The sequence below is a fragment of the Elephas maximus genome, chromosome 11 (genome assembly GCF_024166365.1).
Source record: "Elephas maximus indicus isolate mEleMax1 chromosome 11, mEleMax1 primary haplotype, whole genome shotgun sequence".
Classification (NCBI taxonomy): Eukaryota; Metazoa; Chordata; class Mammalia; order Proboscidea; family Elephantidae; genus Elephas; species Elephas maximus.
Genome location: NC_064829.1, coordinates 17445918 through 17464365, shown reverse-complemented (window position 1 = coordinate 17464365; position 18448 = coordinate 17445918). Strand labels below are relative to the sequence as shown.

The 18448-nt window shown below is 39.3% G+C and overlaps 1 protein-coding gene across 6 annotated transcripts in view; it reads left to right on the top strand.

The window, feature by feature from the left end:
• YES1 (YES proto-oncogene 1, Src family tyrosine kinase) overlaps positions 1-18448 on the top strand; it is a 118374-nt gene that overhangs the window by 86074 nt on the left and 13852 nt on the right. For 5 of the 6 annotated variants that reach the window (XM_049902157.1, XM_049902156.1, XM_049902158.1 and 2 more), the window contains 3 exons: positions 691-767; positions 2145-2298; positions 15202-15333. In XM_049902157.1, the coding sequence (XP_049758114.1) occupies positions 691-767; positions 2145-2298; positions 15202-15333 (363 nt within the window). The other variant, XM_049902159.1, reaches the window with a different exon arrangement.

Genomic DNA, 18448 nt, shown 5'->3' with positions numbered 1-18448 from the left:
TGTCCTTTTTCTTTAGTCTCCTTTAATCTGGAGGAGTTCCTCAGTTTGTCTTTTATAAGGTATTTTAAGAGAACACCGCAGTTATTTTACAAAATGTGCTTTATTTCGGGTTTGGCTGATATTTTCTCTTGATTAAATTCAGGTAAATGGTAAGTTTTTAACCAGTATTAGAAGAGAAGCAACCAGATTTTCTCTTCTTTCTCTCTGTTACTGTTGATGCTTTGCCGTTCCATGGTATCTGAAATTGAGAGAAGTTGGTTGAGCCAGCACTTCACTGCAACTCATTTAACCACCTAGATTTAGTTTTATGTACCCCAAGATAGTCCCAGTTGTTTGAATTCTTGATTTAGATTGAATTTAAAGTATACAAGTATCTAATACTACTTTTTGGATCAAAATTGGGACCACTGATCTTGACTAAAGCAAAGAAAGAATGCCTCTAATCTGGTGAGGTTACTGCCTTTTTCCTGTTTTTATATATTTATTATGAGGAGAAGTTTTACAGTTTTCAGGGACCTCTTTTAAAATCTTGGAAGGTATTATTCAGAAATTCCAACCTGCAAAAAATATTAAAGAATGAAAGCTAAAATGTTTTGTTATGGTTTGGTGGTGTATTTGGGGGTGGGAAATTGTTTCAGTCCTAACTTAGGATCTGCTTGTTTTCCATGAATATCTTGCTTTGTCTTACAGGAAGCTTATTAGACTTCCTTAAGGAGGGGGATGGAAAGTATTTGAAGCTCCCACAGCTGGTTGATATGGCTGCTCAGGTACTTGTACATCAGTCAATTTTAATTAAAAGTATACATTAGAGATGTAGAATAATCTTAGTAGAGTATTGTAGTTTGTATAGTGAAATCATGGAGTTTTAGAAATGGAAGGAACATCTGATTTCCTTAGGCTAGAGGTAATACAGTATCTGAAAACCAGAGGTATCTGAAAGTCACATAACTTGTTAGTAGCAGAAGCAGTATTAGAGCCAGACATATAACTCCCAGTTGAATGCTGTCCTATATTATATGGCCTTTCAGAAAACATACACATCTAACATATAAAATGTATATGTATTTATATTTCAACAGGTAAGTGTTAAGAAAGTGAGTGATTGTTATTGCAAAGGAAATATTGGGAATCTAAGGTATATGCTGAATTTTTAAATTTAATATACAGTCCAAAAACAGGAATTAAGATAGCAATATATAGTTAAAAATTGACAAGTGGGATATTTTTACCTTTCCGAATTTTTGTTTTTAAATATAAAGTGAAAACTATTAAAAGTTGCTATTCTATGGTAGGTATTTGAGGGGATTTTTATTGGCTTTGGTTGACATGTTGGTTCTAGGATGCCTGTCTCTCAGTAGGTATCTAAAATCCACAGAGTCTGCCTATTGAGAGAAACTTTATAATGAGAAACTGTACATACGAGACTTTAGCATATGCCAGGCCTGATTCATGTTCCTGAGTTCAAGACTCTTAGACACTCTGTGGTAGGAGGTGGCACACCATTTTTGTAAAGGGCCAGATAAATAAATACTTAAGGCTTTGTGGTCACACACTGTTTCTGTTGTATATTATTATTAATTTTTTTTCCTTATTTCATCCTCCTTTCTTCTTTCTTCTTCCTTCATTATTCTTTCTGTTCCCATCATCTTCCTTCTTTCTTTAAAAATGTAGAAATCACTTTTAGTTCCAGCCTATACAAAAACAAGCTGCAGACCAGGTTTGGCCAGCAAGCTTTTGTTTGCTGACCTCCTACTCTGTGGTTAAGATCGTTATCACTAGGACATCTTGGATCTGTGTCTGATGTGGACCTTTATGGGCTTGTATTCAGAGGCACTAAATAACCCTGTGGCTTATCTCTTTTAACTACTCACAAAAGAAGACACTAGTTCATTATACCCCAAATGGTGACTGAGTGTGACGCCTGGTTGAAAATCTTGGCCTTTCAGTTTTTGAAATCTGAATTTAACCTTTACCCCCTTTTTTTTTTTTTTACAATGTTTACAGTTTCTTCCATTATTTGCTAGAGACTAAGCCCTCTTACATTATCTCCTTTCAAGATACAGGATTTTTCAGTAATCTGACTTAACATTAACTAAACTTGTCTTTTCCCTGTTTTTCTTTGTATCATTTTTTTTCTTTCCAAGATTGCAGATGGTATGGCATATATTGAAAGAATGAACTATATTCACCGAGACCTTCGGGCTGCTAACATTCTTGTAGGAGAAAATCTTGTGTGTAAAATTGCAGATTTTGGTTTAGCAAGGTTAATTGAAGACAATGAATATACTGCAAGACAAGGTAAAATGACTTTTAAGTAAATGCGTGTAACCTGATGTTCTATGGATTTTTTTTAGCACTCTTGAATATACAGAGTTTTATAGAATAAGACTAGTTCTAGGTCCCTGCAGAAGTCACAAAAACATTGATTTTGTTCATAGAATTATGTACAGTAAATAATACCATGGCTTTTTCTGATAGATATTTCGTCCAAGGAAGAACTTGCTGGGTGTTCTTTGCATTATAGGTATAGCAAGTAGTACACTGCTCTTACACTTCATTTGGCATACCAACAAATAAACATTTTTTAATTCCACTCATAACAAATTTCGTGAACCACCCAGATTTTACTACACTAAGGACCAGAAAAGGGACATTTGAAGCCAGTGTAGTAAATTGTTTACAGGGGGTGGAGCTAAGATGGTGGACTAGTCAGACTCACCAAGACATCCCTCTGCAACAAAGATCCAAAAAACCAAGTAGAACAGATACAGAAGTCAGTCCTGGAACCCTGAACTTTAAATGACAGGATGAAGTATTAGATTGGAAGCTGCTAAGAAGAAGAAACTGATCAAAAACAGCAAGTGAGTAGAGATAGGGAGCAGCAGATACCTACCAACTGGCACAGCACAGTGCAGCCATCTTGAGATAAAGCCAACAACCCTATGTGAGGAGCACAGAAAGGCATCTTCGTGGAACTCCCGATAGGACATAAAGGAACTGTGCAGATACACCCAGAGTGAAGTAAGGTCCTTTTTGCTAGCTACAGCTCAAGGAAGTACCCAGATGCTCTCACCCAGTAACCAGAGGAGCATGCTCCTCCAGCTCCCACCCTTCTGGCGAGTAGTGGCATGAACTGCCCTATCCCAGCAGCCCTTGACTACCAAGGACCATAGTACAAACTCCTCCTATTGTTCCCCCTTCCCCCCTTCCTGCCAGCCACACCCCACTGCACTGCAGCTGAGCAGCCAGGTCCTGAGCCTGTCCCTTCCCACCAGCCCCATTCTGGTGTGTCACAGTGGAATGACCAGGTGCCACACCCCTCCCTCCCTACCGGCCCTATCCAGCTGCAGCACAGCTGAGTGACTTGGCCCCACACCCGTCCATCCCCACCAGCCCTACCCTGGTGCAATGCAGCAGAGCGATGTGGCCCCATGACCCTCTCTTCCCAAGGGCCCTGCCTAACTGGGCCACAGCTGAGCAATCAGGCCTCATGCTCCTCTCCCACAGGCCCTGCACAGCTTTGTTGCAGCTGAGCGACCCAGCGCCATACTTCTCCCCTTCTGCCGGCGCCACCCCTCATGGCCATCTTGAAACTCAGCCAGCAGTGATCCTGGACAGGGAGTACAGGAAGGCAGCTTCACAGAGCTTCCAACAGGAGACAGAGCACCTGGTAACCAGAGACACACTAGCACTTCACACTTCTACGCTGTATGCCTTCCCTCCGCCCCAGTGCCCCGCAATGCATCAACATGGCTAGAGCACCCCCTGTGCTCCAGCCCATTGCTGCACTGAGCCTGTACCGGTCCCACCCCTCTTGTCACTCAACCAGCTGCAGAAGGATACCATACCACACTCCCCCTCCAACATCCCCACCCATCTGACGAGGGGCTGTGAATGCTTCCGCGCCACTGGACCGACATCGACAGTCCACCCTCAGCCACCTTGCCAAAACAGTGTGTGGCACAGCAGACTCATCTTGCCTGCTGCTGCTCTGCCCGCACAGACAAGGTATTCACAGCTGTGCCGTCAGACAAGCAAGCAGCAAAGCATGTCTGGCCCACCCACCCTGACATAACCAAAATGAAACAAAAAAGCAGGTCAAAACAAATAAATGTACAATCAATAAATACAGGAAAAAAATACTTTAATGTCTTGTAGACAGCAGACAATATCAAAACATACAAAAAGCAGGACAAGCTGGCCTCAGTAAGTGACCAAAATAAAGAATCAGATAACCTTCCTGTAGAAGAAAAGACATTGAAGTTACCTGATATGGAATTCAGAAGTCTAATATTCAGGACCCTCCAAGAGATTAGGAAAGAGATCAAGGGAAAAATAGACAAAATGGTGGCAAACATTGACAAAATCAATAAAAAGAGTTAAAATCAAGGAAAACAGACAAAGCAATAGAAGAATTCAGGAAAACAATACAAAAACAAAACATCAAAATAAATAAACAATTGGAAATCATACAAAAATAGCAACTGCATATCTAAAAGATAACAAAATTTCAGAAATGAAAAACTCAATAGAAGGTTTTAGGAGCAAATTTGAAACTATGAAAGACAGAATCACCAAAATTGAAGACAAAACCATTCACGCCACTTTGTGTTGAGGAAATGAAGATAACCTAAGAATTACGTGGGACACAATCAAGAGCAAAACTTTGCGTGTGATCAGAGTTTCAGAAAAGGGGGAGAAAATGAAAAACATAGAATTGTTGAAGATTTGCTGGCAGAAAACTTCCCCAGTATCATGAAAAATGAAAAGCTGACCATCCAAGAAGCTCAACAAGTCCAGTATAGGATAGACCCCAAAAGAAAGTCACCAACTCATATCGTAATCACACTTGCCAAAACCAAAGACAGAATCCTGAGAGTAGCTTGAGAAAAACAGAAAGTCACATACAAAGGGGAAACAATAGGACTAAACTCAGATTTCTCGGCAAGAAATTATGCAAGCAAAGAGGCAATGGGATGACATACATAAAGCGTTGAAAGAAGAAAACTGCCAATCAAAAATAATACATCCTGCAAAACTCTCTCTGAGATACAGTGGTGAAATTAGGGCATTTCCAGATAAAAAGTAATTAAGGAAATTTGTAAAAACCAAACTTATAAGAAATATTAAAGGGCGTCCTTCAGTTAGAGAACTAACAAAATCAGACAAAAACCTGTGTCTAGGATGCAGGACTGCATCAACCAGATATCAACCCATATAAAGAACTCTAAATAATAAAACAAAGTTAAAACATTTAAAACAGGGAAACAGACATCAGTCTGTAAATGACAAGAATGTCAAAACAATAAAAGGGGGAATAAATGGTGTAGGTATAGAACTTTCAAATGGAGAGGAAGTCAAGACTACATCAAGTAATAAAAGACTGGTTCAAACTTAGAAATATAAGCATAAATTTCAAGGTAACTGCAAACAATGTTAACAACCTACGCATCAAAATAAAAAGACTCAGTAAACAAATCTATAATAAGGAAAGAAAATCCACAAACAAAACTCACCACAGGAAAGTGAAAGAAACAAAGAAAATGTCAGCATCACAAAAAAAAAGCATAATATGACAGCAATAAACTCCTACATATTGATAATCACAGTAATGTAAATGGCTTAAATGCACCCGTAAAGAGAGAGTGACAGAATGCATAAAAAAACAGAAGCCATCAATAGCTGCCTTACAAGAGAACACCTTAGTCAGAAAAATGTAAATAATTAAAAAATCAAAGGATGGGAAAACGTAACGGTAGCCAAAAAAGTACAGGAGTGGCAATACCGATCTCAGGTAAAATAGACTTGAAGGCAAAATCCATGGTAAAAGACAAGGAAAGACATTATATAGTGATTAAGGGGACAATCCACTGAGAAGACATAACCGTAATAAATATCCACGCACCCAACGAGAGAGCTCCAAAATACATAAAACAAACTCTTAATAGCGCTGAAAAGAGAAATAGACAGCTCCACAATAATAGTAGGAGACTTCTACACACCACTCTTGGTAAAGGACAGAACATCTAGAAAGAAACAAAGATACAGAAGAACTAAAGGCCACAATCAACCAACGTGAGCTCACAGACATATGGAACACTCTACCAAACAAATGTGCAGAGCACACATTTTTCAGTGCACATGGAACATCCTTTAGAATAGGCCTCATTTTAGGCCACAAAGCTAACCTCAACAGAATACAAAAAATTGAGATAATACAAAGCATCTCTGATCACACCACCATAAAAGTGGAAATTCATGACATGAAAAGCAAGGGAAAAAAGTCAAATACATAGAAACTGAACACCTTGCTTTAAAACTACGGGGTAACAGAAGAAATCAAAGATGGAATCAAAAAATTCCTAGAACCAAATGAGAAAGAAAGCACATCATACCAAAACCTCTGGGACACTGCAAAGGCAGTGCTCAGAAATCAATGTATAGCAATAAATACACATCAAAAAATGACGAAGGACCAAAATCAAAATGTTAGCCCTACAACTTGAACAAATACAGAACAGCAAAATAAGCCCACAGTCACCAGAAAGAAAAGAAATAATAAAGATCAAAGTAGAAATAGAGAACAGAAAAACAATAGAATCAACAGGACCAAAAATGGGTTCTTTGAAAGATCATCAAAATCGACAAATTGGTCAGAAGGACAAAAGAAAAACAGGAGAGGAACCAGATAATCCAAATAAGAAGATCAGAAACATTACAGCAGACCCAACTTAAATTAAAAGGGTCATAACATAATACTATGAAAAATTGTACTCCTACAAATTTGAGAACCTAGAGGAAATGGACAAATTTTTAGAAACACACTGCCTACTTAAATTAACACAAACTGAGGTAGAAAATCTGAACAGATCCATACAAGATAAGAGATTTAAGAGGTAAAAAAAGAAAAACTAGCCACAACAAAAAAACTCCTGGCCTGACAGCTTCAGTGGAGAATTCCACCAAACATTCAGAGAAGAGCTCACATCAGTACTACCCAAAACTATTTCAGAGCATAGAAGAGGAAGGAATACTCTTAAATTCATTCTGTGAAGCCAGCCAGCATAACCCTGACACCAAAGCCAGGCAAAGACGCCATGAAAGAAGAAAATTACAGACCAATATCTCTCATAAATATAGATGCAAAAATTCTCAACAAAGTTCTAGGCAATAGAATTCAGCATCATATCAAAAAGATAGTTCACCACAACCAAGTGGAATTCATACTGGGTATGTAAGGATGGTTCAACATTAGAAAGTCAACATAAGCCACCACATAAATAAAAGATCATCTCAGTCGACACAGGAAAGACATTTGACAAAGTCCAACACCCATTCCTGATTTAAAAAAAAACTGTCAATAAAATAGATATAGAAGGGAAATTCCTCAAAATAATAAAAAGCATCTGTACAAAACCAACAGCAAACATCGTTCTCAACGGAGAGAAGCTGAAAGCAATCCCCCTAAGAATGGGAGGAAGACAAGCATGCCATTTATCACCACTCCTGTTCAGCACTGTGGTGGAAGTGTTCGCTAGAGAAATGAGGCAAGAAAGGGCATCCAGATCGTTAAGAAGTAAAACTATCCCTAGTCACAGATGATATGATACTACACATAGAAAACTCAGGAGAGTCCACAAGAAAACTACTGAAACTAGTAGATTCAGCAGAGTAGCTCGATTCAAGGTCAGTATACAAAAATGGTTGCCTATACGTCAACAGAGAGAACTTCAAAGAGGAAACTAGGGAAACAATATAAAAGCCCCTAAAATGATAAAATACTTAAGAATAAGTCTAACCAAAGATGTAAAAGACCTGTACAAAGAAAACTATAAAACACTGCTGCAAGAAACCAACCAAAAGAAACCTACACAGATAGAGAACCGTACCATGCTGTCTTAGCCACCTAGTGCTGCTATAACAAGAATGCCACAAGTGGATGGCTTTAACAAAGAGAAATTCATCATCTCACAGTTTAGGAGGCTGTAAGTCCAGATTTAGTGTGCCAGCTCTAAGGGAAGGTTTTCTCTCTCTGTTGGCTCTGGGGGAATGTCCTTGTCATCAATCTTCCCAGGTCAAGGAGCTTCTCAGCATAGGATGCTCTTCTCCTGGCTCTTGTTTCTTGGTGATACGAGGTCACCATGTCTCTCTGCTGAGACTGACTTAAGTAACAACCTGATCTTGTAGATTGAGTCCTGCCTCATTAACTGCCGCTAATCCTGCCTCATTAACATCAGAGAGGTGGAATTTACAACACATAGGAAAATCACATCAGATGACAAAATGGTGGACAACCACACAATACTGGGAATCATGGACTACCCAGGTTGACACACACCTGGGGGAAACAGTTCAGTCCATAACATGTTAATGGGTAGGAATACTCGACATTGTGAAAATGTCAATACTACCCAAGGCGATCTACAGTTACAGTGCAGTCCTGATCCAAATACCAACAGCGTTCTTTAACTTGATTAGAAAGCTAATCACCAGCTCTATGAGGGAAGGAAAGAGGCCCTGTATAAGCAAGGCATTATAGAAGAAAAAGAACAAAGTAAGAGGCTTCACACTACCTGATCTGAGAACCAACCATACAGCAACCATAGTCAAAACAGCCTGGTATTGGTACAGTGATATATACATAGATCAGTGGAGCAGAATCAAGAACCCACATATAAATCCATCCACCTCTAGTTAGCTAATCTTTGAAAAAGGGCCAAAGTTCATTAAATGGGGAAAAGACAGTCTTTAATAAATGGTGCTAGCAAAACTGAATGTCCATGTGTAAAAAAAAATGAAACAGGTCCCCGTACCTCATACCATACACAAAAACTAACTCAATATGCATCAAAGACCTAAATATAAAATCTAAAACTGTAAAGATCGAAGAAGAAAAAATAGGGACAATGCTAGGGGCCCTAATATATGGCATTAATGGAATACAAACCATAACTAACAATGCACAAACACCAAAAGATAGATAGCTGGGACCTCCTAAAAGTTACACACCTTAAGTTCATCAAAAGACTTCACCAAAAGAGTAAAAACAACTCACAGATGAGGAAAAAAATTGTGGCTACAACATATCCAACAAGGATCTAATTTGTAAAAAACTTGAACGTTTCGACAGCAAAAAGACAATCCAGTTAAAAAATGGGCAAAGGATATGAACTGACACTTCACCAAAGAAGACATTCATGCTGCTAACAGGCACGTGAGGAAATGCTCCTGATCACTAGCCAGTTGAGAAATGCAAATCAAAAGTATGAGATACCATCTCACCCCAACATTACTGGCACTGATCAAGAAAAGAAAAAAATAACATGTTGGAGAGGTTATGGGGAGCTTGGAAGTCTTACGTACTACTGGTGGGAATGTAAAACAGTACAACCATTATGGAAAACGATATGGTGCTTCCTTAAAAAACTAGAAATAGAAATACCATATGACCCAGCAATCCCATTCCTAGGAATATATGCTAGAGAAATAAGAGCCATCACACGAATAGACATAATGCACACCCATCTTCGTGGCAGCATTATTCACAATAGCAAAAAGATGGAAACAACCTAAGTGCCCATCAACAGATGAAAGGATAAATTATGGTTGGTATACACAATGGAATGTATTACACAATGGTAAAGAGCAATGATGAACTTACCAGACATCTCACAACATGAATGAATCTGGAGGGCATTATGCTGAGTGAAGTAAGTCAATCACAAAAGCACAAATATTATATGAGACCACTATTATAAAAACCCAAGATTTACATGCAGAAAGAAATAATCTTTGATGATGTCAGTGGAGGGGAGGGGTGGGCAGGGGAAATCACTAACTAGATAGTAGACAAATTTTAACTTTGGTTAAGGGAATGACAATACACAGTATAGGGAAAGTCAGTACAACTTGACCAAGGCAGAGTCATAGAAGCTTCCTCGATACATCTAAAAACTTTGATGGACTGAGTTACTGGGGACCGTGGTCTCGGGGGGACATCTAGGTCAATTGGCATAACATAGTTCATAAAGAAAATGTTCTGTGTCCTACTTTGGTGAGTAGCTTCTGGGGTCATAAAAGCTTGTGGGCTGCCATCTATACTTCTGTTGGTCCCATCTCATTTGGAACAAAGGAGACTGGAAAAAAGCAAAGGCACAAGGAAAATACAAGTCAAAGGACTAATAGACCACTTGAACCACAGCCTCCACCAGCCTGAGCTCAGAAGAACTAGATGGTGCCCAGCTACCACCACTGACGGCTCTGACAAGGATCATAGTAGAGGGTCCCGGACAGAGCGGGAGAAAAATCTAGAACAAAATTCATACTCATGAAAACAAGACCAGACCGACTGGTCTGACGGAAAGAAGCTGGAGGAACTGTGGCCCCTGGGCACCGTGCTATGAGAACTGAAGCCACTCCTTTCAGCTAAAGATGAGACAGGCCTCTAAAACAAGCAGTAACACAAGTGAGGAACATGATTCTTAATCAAGTAGATGAGACTAAATGGGCAACACCTGCCCAAAAGCAAAGACAAGAAGGCAGGGAGAGGCAGGAAGACTGGGCTAATGAACACGGGGAATCCAGGGTAGCACGGTGGAGAGTGTTGACACATTGTGGGCATTGCAACCAATGTCACAAAGCAATTTGTACATAAATTTTTGAAGGAGAAACTAGTTTTCTCTGTAAACTTTCACCTAAAGCACAATAAAAAAAATTTTTTTAAAGCCATACAAGCTCATTGTCAGATACTTTAAGTGTGTGTAAATAAGAGCATGCAAATCAGCTACCATCTAATACCCAGAGATCAGCCATGGCGACGTTTTTGGTCAGCCTTGATTTTCACTCTTGCACTGCCCCTTACCAACCTGACACCTCTTTGAGTGTTGCCTCCCATCCGAGAACTAGCAATAATACCTACCTTAAGAACTAAATGTAAAATGAAAGAGAAGGTATGCAAAATCTTTGGCAAATAATAGATCCTAATTAAATATAAGTTCGTTCACTCAGTGATGCCATTGAAAGGCATAGGAGGTGAGTGGGTAGTAGGGAAAAAAAAATCTCAGTTCCTCCCCCCCCCGCCCCGTTTTAAGTTTTGCCATTAAATTCCTTTGAAACAGGTAAAATAGAGACAGAAAACAGATCAGTGGCTGTCCGGGACTAGCAATGAAAGATGGGTGGATCACAAAGGGGCAAGAGGAAATTTTGGAGATGTTGAAACTGTTCTATATCTTGATTGTGAGGATTGCTGTACACCTGGATTGTCAGAACTCATAAAACTATACACTAAAAGGGTAATTTTATTGTATATAAATTATACTTAAATAAATGGCTTTTTAAAGAATTTAATACGAAGTTTTAAATCTCTTCATTGATTTTGAATTGGCCCTTCCAGTTCCTCTCAGCCTTCCCCCTCCAGCTCACTTCTTTTCTAGACACTTGAGGCTTTTTACCTTCCTGATGGCATTTTCAGTGCTTACTTAGCTCTCCTGTAAATTGTTTCCTGTCTCCCAATTTAACTGCATATTTTATTTCCATCTTTTGGATTGACACTCTGTTGGGCTAATCTCAGCTGTGCTCAGAGAACGAAATGTAGGGCTGCTTCACTTGTTCTTTTTGTGCCAGTAGAGGTCTGATCAGGGCAACTAGTTAATTATAATGAGTGAGATAGGAGAAAAAGTTGATCCTGAGTCCTTGTATCAGTGGTTAAATAGAAGTCCTTTAGAATCTTCTGGATTGTTCCTTCTGCTGTGAACAAAGGACTTGGAATAGTGGGTAGTTATTAAGGGGTACTGGGTTTCTGTTCAGGTGGGTAAAAAAAAAAAAATAGTGGCGGTGGTTACACAGCATGGTGCGTGTTGTAATCAAGGTCACTGAACTGTACACATAGAAGCAGTTGAAATGGAAAATGTTTTCTTATATATATTTTATATAAAAAAATTTTAAAAAGGAGATAGGGAAGAATGAAGGAAAAAAATGGTTTATAGTATTATAAAGGCTTTGGAAACCACATCTACTCCAGATTTATAATGTCTTTATTATATATAAAATTGTGCTGAAAACATTGGAAGATTGACACTGTAAAGAATGAGTGAACATGGGTTGGCTCTTCCATTCGGTCTGTCTGTAATACTCATTTGCTACACAGTTAATGAACAGATATAATACATGAGGGCTACATTGCATATGGAAAGAGTATGGACTTTTGAATCTCAGTCCATCTGTTATTAGCCGAGAGATCTCACCCAAGTTAACTAAGCTTTCTGACTGAGCCTCTGTATCCTCACCTATGAAGACTAGATGGTAATACCTACTTTCCAAGATTGTTGTAAAACTTTAATAAAGGATGTTTAGAGCCTAACAGTGCCTGCCTGGCACATAGTAGATGCTCAGTAAATGTTCGCTACAATTACAGTTTAAAGCCACTAGAGACTAAGTTGCTTGTACCAGAAAAACAGAGATGAATAACACAGAGTATCTGCCCCCAAAGGCACTTACATTTTAATGGGCAAGGTAAATCTATATATAAATAACTGTCATAGATTGAATTGTGTCCCCCCAAAATATGTGTCAACTTGGTTAGGCCATGATTCCCAGTATTGTGTGGTTGTTCCCCACTTTTGTGACTGTAATTTTATTTAAAGAGGATTAGCGTGGGCTTATAACACCCTTACCCAGGTCATGTCCCTGATCCAACGTAAAGGGAGTTTCCCTGGGGTGTGGCCTGCACCACCTTTTATCTCTCAAGAGATAAAAAGGAAAGGAAAGTGAGAACAGAGAGATGGGGGGACCTCATACCACCAAGAAAGCAGTGCTGGGAGCAGAGCCTGTCCTTCAGACCCAGGGTCCCCACATAGAGAAGCTCTTCATCCAGGGGATGATTGTCAAGAAGACTGATAGAAAAAAGTCTTCCACTAGAGGTGATGGCCTGAATTTGGCCTACTAGACTATGAGAAAATAAATTTCTCTTTGTTAAAGCCATCCACTTGTAGTATTTCTGTTACAGCAGCACTGGATGACTAAGATGACAACTATAAATATCAAGATAGTTATAAAGCATTGTGTGGTTAATGGCTCAAAAGGAGTATATGAAAAGTACTTTGGGAAAGCAGAGAAAACCAGAAATGCTTCACAAAGGCGATGATGGCTCTAGAGCAGGGCTTTGAAGGAAGTGTGTAACTCTGACAGGGAGAGATTCAGTGAAGTCCAATATAAGTCACCACATGAGTTGTCCATCCTGCAGGAAACCTTCAGTGACCCTCCACACCAATAAAAAAGATACCTTGGCTTTCAGGGTCTCCTACTGTGGTCCCAGCTTACCTTTCACAAACACTTGTGTCCCTGCATAAGCTAGGTATTAGGGCAGAGCTGTAAGAAGGCCTGGTTTCTGCTCTCAAGGAGCTCACTGATCAAAGTCTGAGACAGAATTGTAAACAAATTATTTCGATACCTTATAATAAGCCCGATGTAGAGGCTAGTGAAGGTTCAAAAAAAGATCAGCTATCTTCTATTACCATCACTTCATAAAAGAAAAATAGTATTTTAACACCACACAAGTAGGATGGACATAATCTCAGAAAAAAAGGACATAACCTATCTGCTAATAATTTTTGCTTTATGAATTGATACATGATCCTTTTTCTCTTTTTGCAGTAGACTGGTGACTTTTTGTCACTGACCACATTGGTACACAAGCCTCTTTCTCAACCAGGAGCAATATTGCCCTCCAGGACACATTTGGCAATGTCTACTCTGCCCTATAGGGTCGCTGTGAGTTGGAATTGACTCAGCGGCAGTGGGTTTGGTTTTGGTTTGGAGACATTTTTGGCTGTCAAAATTTGGAGGCTACTACTAGCATCTAGTGGGTAGAGGCCAGGTATACTGCAAAATGTTTAGGATGCCCCCTACTGCAAAGAATTATCTGACCCAGAATGTCAAGTAGTGCCAAGGTTGAGAAAGCCCTACCTTAGACACATTGTTTTCTTTTCACGCCATACCTTTGTGCAGCTCCATTCAGCTGGAATATCTTCCTATTCTATAATCTTCACCTGTAAAAACTCTGACCATTCTTTAAGGCTTAAGATAGCCGCTACTTTTATTTTAATGAAACCTTTTGTGATTGTGCCAGTGAAAATTAATCTTTGCACAAACATCTAATGAACTTTATTTGAAAATACTTGTCATGTTATTTGTATGTGTGTGTATGTAAAATACCTATAATATTATTTCCAAAGAAATGTATAAACTTCAGGAAGACATTGTTTTTATATCACCTATAATGATTAGGGAAACCCTGGTGGCGTAGTGGTTAAGCGCTAGGGCTGCTAACCAAAGGGTAGGCAGTTCGAATTTGCCAGGCGCTCCTTGGAAACTCTACGGGGCAGTTGTACTCTTTCATATAAGGTCGCTATGAGTCGGAATCGACTAGATGGCACTGGGTTTGGTTTTGGGGTTTTATAATGATTAGGGAGCCCTGGTGGTGTAGTGTTTAAGAGATCGGCTGCTAACCAAAAGGTTGGCAGTTCCAGTCCCCCAGCCGCTCCTTGGAAGCGCTATGGGGCAGCTCTGCTCTGTCCTGTAGGGCTGATATGAGTCGGAATCGACTCGATGGTAGCAGGTTTGGGTTTTTGTTTTTGTTTTTTTTAGTAACGATGAGCTTAATGCCTTGTACATAGGACACATACATTAGATAACTGAGTAAATTAATATGGACTTTTAAAAATGATAGTACAATGAAATTTTCTGAAAGAGATCATAAAATAGAAAGGAGATTGTGGTCAAAAACCAGTAGACATTAGAACCTATAGAATATACCCTCGTCAACCCATAGTTAACTAGCAACTAGGTGCTAGACTGTACTTAAAAGGGTAAAAAAAAAAAGGGTACCGATCTTATAATCCCCATTTTTGGCTGGCGCTTACGATAACCTCACCTCTATTTTCTTGAATGATTTTCTGTCCCCACCATCAACTCTCTTTTTTATAACACTATCTTGTGAGGAAGAAATATAGTTTATTTTAATACAATTATTAAAAATTAAAGAATTTTTACCCATATATCTTGTACTTTTGAAGAATTTGACATTGGTACACACAATAGGGATACTGACAAGATCAGCTCTGCGTATACCGTATTTACATAAATAGATTTTATGTTTTTGTTTTGTTTTTAATTACTTAAGCACGAGTTTCACTATTGTTTTAGGTGCAAAATTTCCAATCAAATGGACAGCTCCTGAGGCTGCACTGTATGGTCGATTTACAATAAAGTCTGATGTATGGTCCTTTGGAATTCTACAGACAGAACTAGTAACAAAGGGCAGAGTGCCATATCCAGGTAAGTTTGCATTCCATTAGCTCTTGGTTATCCTATCAGTGACTTTAACTGGGGCTGATTAGGAGCAAGAATGGGGGGGGGGGCGCGGTTATTTCTTTCCTCTCTGTCTTTTTCTGTTTTTTAATTATTTGGCATTAGGTGGACACAGCCAGTGACAGCCACAGATAGGGCAAGCACATGAAATGTGTCTCAAGTTCCCCTCAGCGTTCTCCCATAGGACATTATCCAAAAGGGCCTTTTATCTCTACTAATCTATTAGTAAATATCCTGGGCCACCGCCCCCCCACACCAATAATTGTTCATTTTTGTTAGTGTGACTGGTGTATTTTGTAAATACATGTTTTCTTCGATAGAATATTTTCTTTTGAGAAGAACTCTTTCACATTTTATTTCTCCTAGCACAGCATATTTACAGATCATTAAGAAATTTATCTGCCATTAATAGAGAAAAACAATAAACATGTTTTCCTCTCAAAAATAAGAGATATTTTTTAGCTTCTAGGGTAAGGAAATTTTAAATTTGAAATTCAGCTACAATTGGTATTTTTTTATTCTTATACTTCTCAAACTTTTCCGTAAAGTTATCCGTAGTAGTTGAAGAGTGAAAGCATATACAACCCAATCTTCCAGAAAAATGTTATGCTAAATCTATAGTTTTGCGTATTATTTAGCATATCCTTCCTCCTTAAATACCACCAGCTTTGAATCTGATGTCATCAAGTTTTATCACTTGCTGATACTCAACATTCAAGTTCCCCTCGATGATGATTTACCATCACATTTTCTGGTACTACTCCTACCTTAATTCGTGGTCATTTTAATATAAGTTTTGGTTCTCCATTACTGTCCTCTTTAAAGCTTGGTTATTGTCCTCCAGTGATCTTATCTGCCACCCTACCTAAGCCAGTCTTCCCGTGTTCATGCCCTAAACCAGTAGCTGCAGACCTTCTGTAATCTGATGTTTATGCATCTAATCTCTGACCGCTTCTTCCCATCTTGCCAGGCAACCCAACCCAAGTAATTTCTTGACACCACCAGGATCATCAATTTATTGATTCTGTTATGGTTTTCTGTCCCTCATTCCTTTCATGAAACCCTCCATTCCTTAACCACTTTAAAGTCTTTGGTCAAGCAGTATAATCGTTCCTTGCATTTATGCTTGCCCTTTGTTGTCATGAGGTGCCCTGGAGTTGATTTCGACTCATAGCGACCCCATGTGACTGAGTAGAACTGCCCTTTATCCTTATTTCATCATTCTTGCTTAGCAGAATCACATAACTAATTAAATCCGACTCTGCCTACTCCACACCTGTACTCATGTTGCTAGACATGGCTGAAGACAAAAAATACAACCGTGTTAAGTAGTTTCACTTTAAATTTTTAACCATGAGGAACTTCCAGTTTTAGCCATGATGGAATGGCTAGTATCCAACTTACTATCCCACTACAAACAACTGCAAAAATTAAAATCTGTAAAACAACTGCTTTGGCATTGTACAGCAAACATAGAGGGTTGCAGTCCTTGAGACAGGGCAAGCACATGAGATGGACCCTACATTTACCTCAGCTTTCTCCCTGAAGGCATTTTCTAGACAGTATAGGGCACTAAAGCCCAAGAGGAAAATAGAAGTCTCACTGGGCAAATGAGACAGAGATCTGTGTTCAGCGCTGCCAGGGTGCTGAGATCTGGAGAGCAGAGCCCCAGAGAGGAAGGAGTGCAAAATTTTGCTTAAAAATTACCCTCAGCGGGAGGGAGGTGGAAGGGAGGGGTTAATGGTGATGGAAAAATCACATTGATTAAGGGTAGGGTTGCACAGCCGATTATTGTAATTGCTGTCCATAAGTTGTACACCTGTAGAAAGTTGAATTGACAAAGGTTGTATGATAGATATATTTATAACAACAAAGTACATTTATGTATATTTAAATATATATATATATATATATAAAAGAGCTGCTGAGGCTGCTTATGTACAACCAAACACTTCATGGGATTTGATTCCTTGGTTTGGAAGTTTAGGGTCATGGTTTCATGGGACATCCCAGTTAATTGGCTTAATAATGTGTTTAGTGCTTCTGTTCTACCACCTAGTTCATTTTGTAGTGCCTGTGGTCTTAAAAGCTTACAGGCTGCCATCCAAGGCACGGCAGTTGGTCTGTATTCACCCAGAGCAACAGAGGAAAAAGGAGCATCAGGAATAGGAGGATGATATGGAATGTGTGGCTAACTGCCTCCATGAACAACTGCCCCCTTTGCCACGAGACCTGAAGAACTGGATGGTGCCCAGCTACCATTACTGAATATTTTTATCGACGATTCTGTGGAAGAATCTTGATCAAAGGGGGGAAAATGCAAAACAGAGTTGCAAATTATCATGGACTCTAGATTTTGTGGAGCCATGGGGGCTAGATGAACTCCTGAAACTATTGCCCTGAGATAATCTTCAAACCATAAACAAAAAATATCCCCTGAAGTCATCTTAAAACCAAACAATAGTTTAGTTTAATTAGTAAAAAAGGCCTGCCTTGAGCATTAATGCTCTTTTAAGAGCTATCTATACACAGATTGACAGCACCACCTCAAAAGATTAGATAGCAATCTTAGAGGGCAGTGCGTTTATGTTAATGAGGGAGGAATAACTCAGCAAAGGAGGGTGAGAATGGTGGTACAACTCGGAGAACGTGGTCAATGTCAGTAAATTGTACATGTAGAAACTTTTGAATTGGTATATGTTTTGGTCTGTATATTCTCAACAACAACAACAATAAATAAAATTCAGGGGGAAAAATAGATTAAAGTCACCACATAAAGCCCCCCTACCCCACCGCCCCCCCTCCCCCCCAAAAAATTCCCCTCAGGTCCTTGGTTAACTCCTAATGTGTACGTGCACAGGGTGAGACTCTAGGAGGCCTAACAGAGAATAGCCACCAGGTGGCTTGAGGGTGGGGCAGAGTTCACAAGCTGCAGAGTGCTGGGGTGTTCTTGTCCAGCCAAAGTGGTGAGACCTTGGTGCATAGACTTTTTTTAGACCCCCAGAAAGGCCATGCTCTAGGAAAAAAGGAAAAACTAAAATAGACTTTCAAGAACAAAATCTAAAATCAAGCTTTGACAAGA